The following is a 12,561-nucleotide window of genomic DNA, read 5'->3' as shown; positions in this document are numbered from 1 at the left end:
AATCGAATCTGCATTTCCAGGGGTCAGCGCGCGGTCCCACTGCAAAATTATGGAAGTTAAGGAGTTTATTTTTGGTACTGAACATCGTACGTTCACGGAATGTGCACTATACTGTTAGGCTCACCGGTTTTATGCATGTGTTAAGCAGATGCACCCCATACGTTCTTTCCATAGGAGCTTTATGTTTAAAAATTCAAAAATTCTACTGCCTGTATTTGTATGAAGAGAATACACTGTTTTGATGCCACTACAAAAAGCCAGGCCGATTAGAAATCAACAGCCCCGTGATTTACGACAGCAGAGAGGTTTTCCATCACACTGCATTGAATCCCATTGGCAAGTGCACTTCAAACGCCAAAGTGGGCTACGGCTCATGATTAAATGGTCTGCGGGCGAAGCCTTTTTGTCTTTTTTTGTGTGTGTGTGGAGAGAGTTCTTTCTGAAGGCCAAAGTTAATGCAGTCATAGAAAGAGCTCTGATACACTCCCACGTGAGCCATGTGAGGAAAGCCCTGAGGGAGAGGAGGCCTTGAATGAATTTGAGAGAGGCACAGAGGGGAGGCAGGGAGACAGCAAGTTCAAACATCACTGATCCTCAAATATCCTCTTGCTCCTATTGAAATTCAACTGTAAGTGTCTGCTAAAAGCTCAGTTTTTTTTTTTGCGGCCCTCTCGTCTATGGCTGCCGAGCTTTTAGACTTAGATGATGACAGATTGCGGGCTACCTGATATTCTTCATCACGCGTCCCCTCTGGAGGTGTTTGTTCCGCCCCTAAGCAAGTCCTGGAGGACCAACAAACAGCCGGCGCGCTTGATGGACTACAGGGAGACATCTGCTCTACGCGGCTTTGCTATGGAGAGAAACAAGGCAGTAACAGTGATCAGTCAATATGCATGCAGTGTCCTTTCAGTCTGATGATTAACCTTACAGAGGCCATGTTGATCGAGCTAGAACAGCAGATTGTCATTATGAATTAACTACAGTTGTTATGAGGGGTAATTCTGTAGAATAAGCTGCTTTTTGTGGGAGCATAGGAGACCAATATAGCCTCCCCTGCAGCGTCACAACAGCGCTCCAGGTATCCTCAGGGGTAAAGATGTGCACTGTGTACTCAGGGGACGGCGAGAGGGGAAAGAAAAAGTCTTCAGCCCGCAATCTGATTTGTGGTTACATAGAGGCGCCATCCCTCACAAAGTAATCTGGAGGATCTCCGAGGAGCCAAAGGGCCTATGCGCGATGCCATCCATTTCAGAGTGCTCATGTCAGCAGATGTGTTTGTGCATTGTGATGAGATGATTTGGAATAGCCTTGGGCGGATTTTAGCCACTGAGAATCATATACCTGCTGGTGACCGGCGCTTACTGAGAACTGACAGCAAGAAGCCCATGGGAGATGTGGGGAGTTTACAGCTAATTAAGCCCTCACTCAGTCATATACGTGTTCACACAGAGCAAGATGATTCCATTGATGTGCAGCATGTTTTATTCTTAATTTTAGTCCTAGCCAATGTGGATATTGTTTAACCTCTTAACCGTCATCTGAACCGCACATTTTCCCCAGTTTGGCTTTACCAAAATCTAAAACCTAGCAACAAAAACGAGAAGAAAGCAAGGAAACTGCAACAAAAAATGGTCAAAAAGTGACCAAAAAAAAGCGATGAAAGTGCAGCAAAAAAAAGTAACAAAAATGTGAGAAAAAATCAATGGAAAAGGCACAAAAAGGCAACAAAAATGTGACAAAGAAACGATTAAAGCGCAGCAATAAAGATACAAAAAAGTGGCAAAAAATGAGATTAAAAAGAACATGAAAGGAGTGACGACAACAACACAGCAACAACATGCGGGAATAACATCGGTTTAGCTCAGTTTTGCAGGTCTTAGCTTTCAAATGAGGCATTACTCTGGCCTATAGGCAGCACGCTCGAGTCCAGAAGCTTTTAGATTTGGGTAAAGCCGAACTGGAGAGCTGGAGAAAATGCACTCGGTTAAGGCGGGTGGTAAGGGGTTAAATGTTGAGAGGATTTGGGATAAATTGGTAGGTTATTTTGTTTTAGAAGTTAGTTTAAGAAGTCTAATTCAATGACTCAAAACAAGGATGATAAAGTGTCTCTGTTATTTAAAAAAAAAAAAAAACTTGTTTGTGTGAGCACTCAGTCGTACAGGAGCAGTCCATCGTAGACAAAGGTTTCCGAGCTGTCATCTGTATTCTGTAGTCGAAGAGTTGCACGTGTCGCCTCACAGAACATTGTGCATAAGCAGTCTTTGTCTTGTTTTGTAGGCTGCACGATGAGGAAGCAGCTGTTTCTTTCTATCTTCCTCGGCAACACTGTTAAGCTATAGGCAATATAACATCTCGTGCAAACTCTAAAGATAAGCAGTAAATCCTAATCTTGTTCTTACCTTCTGCTCAAGGCTCATTTGACCTCAGTGACCCCCGCATTGTGTTGTGGTCTGCAATCCATCGCCGCTAGGGGCCGCTCTCACGTCGCGCACGTCATTGTGAAGCTTCTCTTTAAACCGGAAGTCGCTGATTCGTTGAGCAAACCAACATGGCCGCGCTCTCCGGGCAATGTGAACGTAAACATGACTGTCATCTGCAAAACGTGTTAAACTAATATAGCCTGAAATTCCAAAGTCAAAGTAGTGAAATGGCGTTGAGGACGTGCGCTCGGTTTGCCAGAAGCTCTGCGGGGTTTTGCTCGAGGATCGTTTCAGCCAGACTCGAAACGACGTCACGCTCGCTCCTGCCTGGTTAGTGCGGACAAACAACCACATCACACCAATGACAATGAATTTCTAGGCTGTTAAACGCACAAGTAACATTTTGTTTAGCTTCAGTTGGGAGAATCAATCTTCTTTTGTCTTTATTTACTGCAGTGTCTATGCTATTTTGTTTCTAGTGCCTTTCTTCAGCGCTCTGGACCATATCTTATTACCTGCACATGCTTCTTGTGTTGTGTTGTGGTTCTCAAACTTTTCACAGCAAGTTCCACCCTATAATATACACTTAATGACCAAAACAGATTTCAGTTCAACAACATTATGTGCCCAAAGGATGAGATCAGCTGAACCATCAATGGAGTCCTTCTTCCCTGGTGGCACAAGCATATTCCAAGATGACAATGCCAGGATTCATCAGGCTCACATTGTGAAAGGGTGGTTCAGGAGCACGAGACATCACACAGTCCAGAGCTTCACCCCATTGAGAATCCTTGGGATGTGCTGGAGAAGGCTTTGCCCAGTAGTCATACTCTCCCATCATCATTACAAGATCTTGGTGAAAAATAAATGCAAACTTGAGCTTTTGGCGTTGAAAAAGCTATTGAAACGATGCCACAGGGAATTGCTGTGATCAAAGCTAAAGGTGGTCCAACGAAAAATTAGAGCGAGTGACCTTTTATTTTTGTATTTCAGCCAGACGATACAGCTGTGCAATATTTCACATAACACGATTTGTTCCATTCTAATGAAACACAAATAGTTAGTTAATAGTTTTTCCAGCAAATTGTGTCAAAAGATCAGGACCAAAATAAGACTAAAATTTAAATGTTTAAGTAAAACTGAACTTTTACACATTAAATAAGCTCAATGCATTGTCTGTTTTCAGCTGAGTTTGCAAAAAAAGTGTCTGCTTCAGTCAGATGAAGACTTTAGTGTTGATGTGATACATTGTGGCTTCTTGCGATACGGATATTGCACCATCTATTTTCGCTAGGACGGCCACGATAATTACTATATCAACTTCAATAAATAACAGATAAACGATGCATTCTTGGCCTCAATATTTATCGTCTGTACATTTATTAGCATTTCAACTCGAGTGTATCTTTGTAAAACTTTCATTTCTAACTGAAGCAAATTGAGTTACATTATATTTCACGTTTATTGCAGCTTGTGTGGTATTTTAGGATGTGATTATGCACTTTTAGAACAGACGTTTACTGTAATTTGTAGGCCTGAGATCTTACAGTATCTTGAATCGTCATATTATCATGACAGGCCTAATTTTTTGTGATATATTGTGCAGCCCTTCTTCCAAGTACCACCAGGCAAAGGTCAACATCTAATCAGGACTAAATCTGGTCTGAAATAGACTTAAATCAGATTAAATTAGTCTGTAAATCGTCTCTAACCAGAATGATACCTAATATTACTGATTAAAATTAATTAAGTCTAAAATTGCTGAAGGCCCTGAATGAGTAGCACCTGAATAAGCCCATGTTACTATGGCTGGATGATGTGATGATTGATCTTGATTTTTGATTTAAGTATAGATAGATAGATAGATAGATAGATATGTAGCTATAGATACGTAGCTATAGATACATAGCTAGATAGATAGATTGCGATTGGTGCACACGCGTACACAGTTTGAGAAACACTGCAGGAGTGTATCTATTTCTTGTATAGATTTGTGGGAATTAATGGCACAGGAACAGATAACGACTGTCTTGCCTTTGCAGGAAACGCGGTCTGTCCAGGGAGAGCAGATGTATATCTTCTGAGTCCTGTCCGGTTTATTTCATCTGAAGCACTGCGGAGCCGACTAATGAAAGGCAAATTTGCTGAGTCAGAAAGCGACTCTACTCGAGTCCCAGCGTCGGTGCCTCCAAACAGCTGTAAACATTCTTACCATCCCAGTTCATGTAGTCTCTTTTGGCGGTGATATCTCGAATGACTGCGTTGTTACAATTTCTTTTCTACAGCTGAGCAAATTTCTCTGTTGATGCGACACCCGGACCAGCCTGAAAATGCCAAAGTTTTAAAAGTGGCCATAATTGGCGCTCCAAACGCTGGGAAGTCAACATTATCCAATCAGCTCCTTGGACATAAGGTCAGACATTGGACAACTATAGTTCGGCAGTTCAAAATAATTAGTTACTCATCTTCGCTTGAATGAGTCGCCGTTCAATGGGTAACTCCGTTTTTCTTTAAAGCTGTTTGCCGTTTCCAAGAAAGTTCACACAACCCGGACCCGAGCAATGGGTGTTATGACAGAAGATGAAACGCAGATAGTACGAATCAGATTTTCCTTTGCATTACAATCAGCATTTAATCATTAAGTTCATTGTTAAGATTCTTTTGTACTTCGTAGATTTTACTGGACACCCCTGGCCTGACCACGCCTCTCAAGGTCAAAAGGTTGGTTCTGCTTTCTAAACCCGCTGCCGTTTCCATTTCATACTATTAAGTTAATCTTGAACGAAACTTCCTCTTTACAGACACCAGTTGGAAAAGTCTTTACTCATAGATCCTTGGAACTCTGTAAAGGAAGCTGACTTGGGTAACATGACTCCCCCTAACTTTGTTTTGTTCAGACCTTCACCATATCTTACATACTATTATTCTTGTCCAGTGGTTGTTTTGGTGGATGTGTCGGACAGATGGATGTGCGGCCAGCTGGACTTTGAGGTGCTGAAGTGTCTTGCTCAGCATCCTGAAATACCTGCTGTGCTCGTCCTCAATAAGGTGAGCTTATGTTTTGAGTTGCAAAAAAGTCAGTGATTGCCGATGGAGCACTGCTCTTATTCCTGTGTTAATGAGTTTGCTGGATGTCGTTTCCTGCTCTTCACCCCCTTTCACCCTCCTGTCCAATAAAGCCTTAAAGGGATATTTCAGGATTGACATAGGGCCTCATTTCCTAGTTATCCAGAGTTTTGTTGATTTCTGGAGATATATATGTATTTTAATTCATGCAGTCCTTATATTTGAAGAGTTTAGTGGTGCTAGGCTAGTGCAAGGCTAGTGCATGTCTATGGTAACTAGTAGCCTCCATTACAAACAGTCAGACCCAAACATAGTGCACCTGAAGTAAATCACTTATAACACCAGACTGCCGATATAAATGTCTGTGTTGACTAAATATTGTTTTAAATATAACCATTTTGCATTTAAAATACCTTGCAGGCTAGTAGTTACCATAGACATGCGCTAGCCTAGCACTAGCCTAGAAATAGCCTAGCACTAGCCTAGCACTGGCCTAGCACCACTAAACTCTTCAAATATAAGGACTGCACTCTGGATAACTAGGAAATGAGGCCCTATGTCAAAAATCCTGAAATATCCCTTTAATAAGACAAAAAAAAATGGTTACTTTAATGCAAAAAAACCTTAGCAAAACACAATTGCTGTCAAGTCTTTAGCAGCTCCCCAACTTCAAAGGGAATGTCCTCTCTACATGAAGTAAATAACTGGAATTCACTCCAATGAACTGTTTTCCAATGAACGGGTTTTTATTTGTTGCTGTCCATGCAGGTGAAAAACCTCAAACACAGAACAAAAAGCAAGTGAAAATATACATGTATATAAACAATGGTATAAACTTTTTAACCAATGTTTTTAGCTTTATGAAATAGCGTTTTAACATCATATTTTGAACATACATACATTTTAACATAATATTGCGTTGTCTTTTGTTGTAAGGTGGATCAGGTAAAGGTTAAAGACAGGCTGCTGGACATTACGGCCGTGCTGACGTGTGGTGTTGTAAATGGACGTAAAATAAAAGTCAGGCCCGTGATCAAACCTCCTTGGGCTGAAAAGAAGCCACAGAACATACTGGATGTGGAGAACACAGAAGAACCTGAAGCCACTGATCAGAACAAAACCAGTCTCAGTAGAGAGCAGCTGAAGGAGCTGAGGAGTCAGAGGGGATGGTCTCACTTTAAAGATGTCTTCATGCTGTCTTCCCTGGACAGAGAGGACGTAGAGACACTAAAGGTGCGTACACTCACCTGTACAGAATACAGATACATTATTCATATGTAAACCTCTAAATTAAAGTGTAACTAATATTTCAGAGCTACTTCCTGGTTAAAGCTAAGCCCGGCGAATGGCAGTATCACAGTGAGGTGTTAACGGACCAAACGCCAGAGCAGATCTGTATCGACCTCATCAGAGAGAAACTTCTGGAGAATTTACCTCAGGAAGTGCCATATTCTCTGACACTGGTGAATATTATGTTATTCTGTGTATAGTTAATCTTGTGTACCTCTCTACACTTACACCTGATCCACTCTGTGCTGTTAAATGAAACAATAAAATGAATGTGTTGTACGTTCATTGCAGACTATTGACCTGTGGCAAGAAGGGGAAAATGGTGAGCTGGATGTAAACGTGAGGCTTTATGCCAAGAAAGAGTCTCATGTGGTAAGCTCTTCTTGATCTTTGTGCAACAGCTATTCTTGTATCTGTGTTTTGTTGGAAAAATGTAGAGGAACTGTATTTTTGTGTTATAATAGATGACACACTTAAAATGACCTTTTTAAACATTTTATATCATTTGTGTTTTTCTTTGTACCTACTGTAGCAGCAGATTTTTGTTTCTTCAATAATTTCGACTTGTAAATATTTGAGTAGCCTCTCTAAATCCATTTATATTTTATGACAAAAGCTCCTTTGGCTAAAATGTTTCAAGGCTGCTGACCTCGAGATGGAGATTTTATTTTTAACATTCAGAATAGTGTTAACATTCATTTGAGCCATTGATCTTTGTTTTCATGTTTGAGAATTGCTCAGAACTAAGCAAACAGTCCATAAAGTTAGTCAGTTTTACAGAGCAGTCAAAAAATATTCCAGTAGGTTTTGACGTAAAGCTGAAGCCGGCGCATCACTCAGTGCATTTTGTTCCCTCAGAGCATGGTGATTGGCACGGCGGGGCAGATGGTGACACGCATGGCTCGAGAAGTGAGCGAGGACCTCAGCCGCATCTTTCTGACAGAAGTCCGGGTCAAATTCTCTGTCAAGTTAAAGAAGTAGCTTTTTTTTTTAAGAGACTTTTGAGATCAAGAACTGGAAATTATAACTTTGATGGGAGTAAAGATATTTCCATCTATATCTAGAGAAGGGAAAACGTTACATCTTTTAACTACATGCACTGTAAAAATGTAACACAGCCATTGTATATACTGAGGACCTTGTAACATCAAATGCAACTGTGCTATCATATCCGTGTTATTATTAAATTATATCTCTGAAAAGATTATTAAAATGTTTTTGTAAGGTGTGACTCATGCCCCATGCACTTCATTAATTTCATTTAGAATAAGTTGTTCGGTATATATTGTTTCCCACACATTTGTTTTCTAACACAGGGCTGTCAAAATAATGACTATATCGACTTCAGATGAACGAGATATTTTTTGGCTTCATATTTATCATCAGTACATTTATTAGCATTTCCCCCTATTTTTTCTTTGTATAACTTTGATTTTTAACTGAAGCAAATTGAGTTACATTATATTCCATGTTTGTTGCAGCTCGTGTGGTACTTTAGGATATGATGATGCACTTTTAGAACAAAGGTTTAATGTCATTTTTATGCTTGAGAATTGACGGTATCCAGTATCGTTAGAGTCAATAAAATAATTTAATGCGATACATTCCTGTCTCAATATATCGAACTTCAAATTTATTATCGTGACAGGCCTATAACACAGTGAACAAATGTAACAATAATAGAAATGTGTTATACTTTTTGACATGTTCTCAGTCTTGGCACTAACAATTTCCCAAATGTCTCTCCCGGCTCTTACCTCTGAACTGCCTTGTTTAAAGGGATCTATGGGCCAAAAAGTCTTTAAAAAACCTCATTAAACGTCGTAATTTTTGCAGCTTACATTTCAATTACATATTATCAGAAACGTACATATTCATACTGTTTAACCTGTTTAACCGAGCCCATTTCCTCCAGTTCAGTTTATACCCAAATCTAAAAATTAACATCCTATAGGCCAGATTAACATCTCATTTGAAAGCTAAGACCTACAAAACTGATCGTAACTTCTTGCGTTGCGTTGCCACTGCTTTTTTGTCACATTTTTGTTGTGCTTTGGTCACTTTTTCATTGCATTTTTGTGACCACTTTTTCATCACTCTTAAAGGGATATTTCAGGATTTTTGACTTAGGGCCTCATTTCCTAGTTATCCAGAGTGTTGATGATTTCTGGAGTTTTTTATTTATTTTTTTATTTCATGCAGTCCTTATATTTGAAGAGTTTAGTGGTGCTAGGCTAGTGCTAGGCTAGTGCATGTCTATGGTAACTAGTAGCCTGCATTAACAGTCTGACCCGAGCACAGTGCACCTGAAGCAAATCACTTGTAACACCACACTACCCATATAAATGTCTGTGTTATTGTTAATAGTTTTTGAAATATAACCATTTTGCATTTAAAATAACTTATATTTTGGCTGCATCAGCTTCCTGTTTGTAAGCTAGAGTGATCTGCTCGGTTACCGGATCTACAGTAGTTTGTTTACCTGTGGCCGGCATTACTACACGTGGAATTCACAAAGGAGCTTTCTACAAATCAGATATTGTAACATTTGGAGGACTACACAATGATTTCGAAGAGGTTTTTAATGCAGGCTACTAGTTACCATAGACATGCGCTAGCCTTAGCACTAGCCTAGCATCACTAAACACTTCAAATATAAGGACTACATGAATTTAAAAAAAATATATCTCCAGAAAACAAAAACACTGGATAACAAGGAAAGGAGGCCCTATGTCAAAAATCCTGAAATATCCCTTTAATTGTGCTTTTATTGCTTTTTATTGTGTTATTACTGCTTGTTCAGTGCGTTTTGTTGCTCTTTAGACACTTTTTTGCTTTTATAAGAACAAAGAGGTTAAAGATTTGGGCCAGAACTGGTGCCACTGTAGACGAGAATAAGTGCCATTTCTGGGCCACCTCATTGAAAAAGCCTGGACACGGCCCTGCTCTTATTACTGTGGAGCACAACCTAAATTTCCCAGCATAACTTTTGTGCACTATGGACTTTTCATCTTAAATAGCACTAGCAGATTGCTATAACATTCATTTATGTGATTCAGTACAAGTTCAAATTGAATATCTCACACATTAGACATATGCTTACATCATAGAAGTGTAATAATCAGCCTCTATTTTTTACCTGTGTGCTGTGTTTTCGGTAACGCGGTTGACAGTGTCTCTCGTCAAAGGGCTGTTTTGACACCGGGTTGACAGCGCGTTCATGGCTGAGTAGCCTTGGCAGACTGGGAAGGCAGATGGTTTATCTTTGGCTTTTTTTTATTTTATTTAGCCTGTCCACACACAAGACTGCATTTAAGCTCGAGACCTGCACCGTCATGCTCACTCAAAAGTCCCTGATGTCCCACTCTAGTCCTGCTGTTTTTATCCCATCACTTTAGCCTCCTCTTTTGAAGTCAGGCCATCCATACAGGCACTACCCTTTTCTCTTTTTTTTTTTTCCTTTTCGGCTTAGTTTTCCCCATGCACCTTTTTAGACGCTATTAAGCCCGCGCTGCTTCCCCCCGTGGGCGGAATCGTCTCCCTAATGGACGGCAAAATGGGGCACTAACCCACCACTAAAATGGGTCAGATAATAGGGATTAGATTTTCTCCTTCTTAACACTTATTCTATTGGGGGCATCTTGATGAATAACCAGTCCACGGCCTGGAGCAAAAGCGAAGGGTGGCTTCTTGAATGTCTCAAAAAAGCTTTGGCTTTGCCTCGAAACGGCTGCTTCTGTGTGATTAGACCGGCCAGTAACATTGCCCAGATCAACGCAATAGACAAGGCAACCGTAACCAGGAGCTGTGGCTGGAAAGGAGAAGTAGAAAGACACTGGGCAGTAAAATGAGTTCCATAAGGCAGTTTATTTGGTAAAGATATTGCAAGTCTTCCTCATAACAAGAGAAATCCAATTGTTTCATTAGCTCAAAGTGGAAAAATACATATAAAATGACATATTCAAGTGATTGACGAAGCTATTTCTCGATGATAATGAGCAAGGGCCATAGAACCCTTACCATTACTAAACTCAGTAATGGTAACGGTTTGACGGCCCCCCTCTTACATTGATAAAATGTTTTAAATTTGATGCTGTATCCAGACGAGGGAATGTAACCCTGGATAGTACATCATCTATACTGTAGTGTCCTTTTTATAAACTTACAGTATAAGATGATATCCTGTCCAGAGCACAAGTTGTAACCGTTTAGATCTTGTACAGCATGTTCTTCTATCTTCTGTCCCATACTCACTTGCCTCATGTCGTATTCCATGTGGCCGGCCTGGTTGAGGATCCTCTTACTGTCTGCTCTGGGCCCCGGTGTCCGCACTTAAAGACCTCCAGCTCATTAGCATACGGTGATGACATTTTGGGGTGGACCGGACCGTTTTCGGGCTTGACTTTTCTTATCAGTGAACGGCCAGGATGTGACACCCTTTGGCGGACGGTAGTTCTGTTTGATAGACGCCAATCAGGCCAAGCACATCTGCCTATTATTAGTGATCAGAATGTTATGTTTAGTCAGAAAATGAAATAAACCAATCTTACTTTTGCCATGTGCTGCACTGAGCTGACACAACCTCCTAGTTCAGTTTTGTGCACTGTTATGTGGCACCGCTCACTCTACAACCTGACTTAATATCTTTGGCCTTTTGGAGAAGAAAATTGGATTATTTTCGAAATGTCGGCCATCCATGCACAGAAATGTCCAGCTGTGTCGATTTGGTGGACTCTGTTAACATTTCAAAATAGACAATAGTTTAATGTTGTGGATGGCAGGCAGAATTCTGTGCTAGTATTGGGATTTTATGTGTCAAAATGCAGATGTTTTGGCACGGTTTTATGTCATGGCATGGCATTGAAGACAAATGAGTGTCCTATTGCATAACATTTCACCCAAGTATTAATTCTATTTATGTTTTTATTGGTGAGAGGTCACGCACCTGACTCGTACGTTTGCCGGGGGCGGGACGTCACCAGCTCGTCTCCATGGAGATGTTGCTGCTTTGTTTCGACAACATGTAACAAAACATGTGGTTTAAATGTAATGTTCTGTTCCAGATAAGTAACATAGTCGGTGTCAAGCTGTGCATCAGGAGCATGTTTTGTTTGAGTTTGTTTTAAGGTGCTTTATTTGTCATTATACAACAACTGTACAACAAAATTTGCCCTCTGCATTTGACCCATCCTTCGACGCCACTGGGACGTCCCGTAAGGAGGAGTGGGCGATGGCAGTGCCTCGTCCAGGGACCCAACTCCAGGTGTGGAGCCAGGCTGATGGTCAGAATCACTTGGCTGGAGGATTCACCTATTTTTCATGTTTTTAGTGATAGGGGAAACCGGACAGGGGGAGAACATGCAAACTGCACACAGAAAGGCCCCGTCCAGGTGGGAATTGAACCCGGGAACTTATCCATGTATCCATGTTTTGACTTTGACAACATGTTAGTTTCTCTCGCGGCAGAGCAACTTATAATCTTGAATGTTCTGTGGTTGTGGCTTTAAGTGATGAAAATGTTAACTTTTTGTTTTGATCCTCAGTCTGGGACCGTGAAGGTTACTCTTTCAAATGGGAACAATGTAAGTAAACTTTATTCAATTTCGTTGTACAATTGTATAATGACAAATAAAGCTGCTCTTCTTTATTTGTACAGCGCTATTCACAGACAAAATACCTTTAAAGTTAAAGGGACTATACTGAGTTTAAAAATGTCAAAACTAAGTATTTTCATCCCCTACATGTTCCAGCCATGTCCTAATGTGTAGAATGAGCCCCCCCTGTT

General features: G+C 40.6%; 1 protein-coding gene across 1 annotated transcript; it reads left to right on the top strand.

Annotated features, from left to right (window-relative positions):
• The first annotated feature begins 2,536 nt into the window (after positions 1-2,536).
• On the top strand, positions 2,537-7,889 carry eral1 (Era-like 12S mitochondrial rRNA chaperone 1). Its single transcript, XM_079566082.1, has 11 exons — positions 2,537-2,750; positions 4,463-4,618; positions 4,706-4,833; positions 4,937-5,014; positions 5,095-5,141; positions 5,222-5,283; positions 5,356-5,468; positions 6,423-6,719; positions 6,800-6,949; positions 7,068-7,148; positions 7,635-7,889. The coding sequence occupies exons 1-11, from the start codon at positions 2,648-2,650 to the stop codon at positions 7,755-7,757; spliced, it is 1,338 nt and encodes a 445-aa protein (XP_079422208.1). The 5' UTR covers positions 2,537-2,647; the 3' UTR covers positions 7,758-7,889.
• Positions 7,890-12,561: the final 4,672 nt, after the last annotated feature.

Source organism: Gobius niger (genome assembly GCF_951799975.1).
Source record: "Gobius niger genome assembly, chromosome: 11".
NCBI lineage: Eukaryota > Metazoa > Chordata > Actinopteri > Gobiiformes > Gobiidae > Gobius > Gobius niger.
The sequence above is the reverse complement of the archived record's forward strand: the minus strand, read 5'-3'. Positions and strand labels throughout refer to the sequence as shown.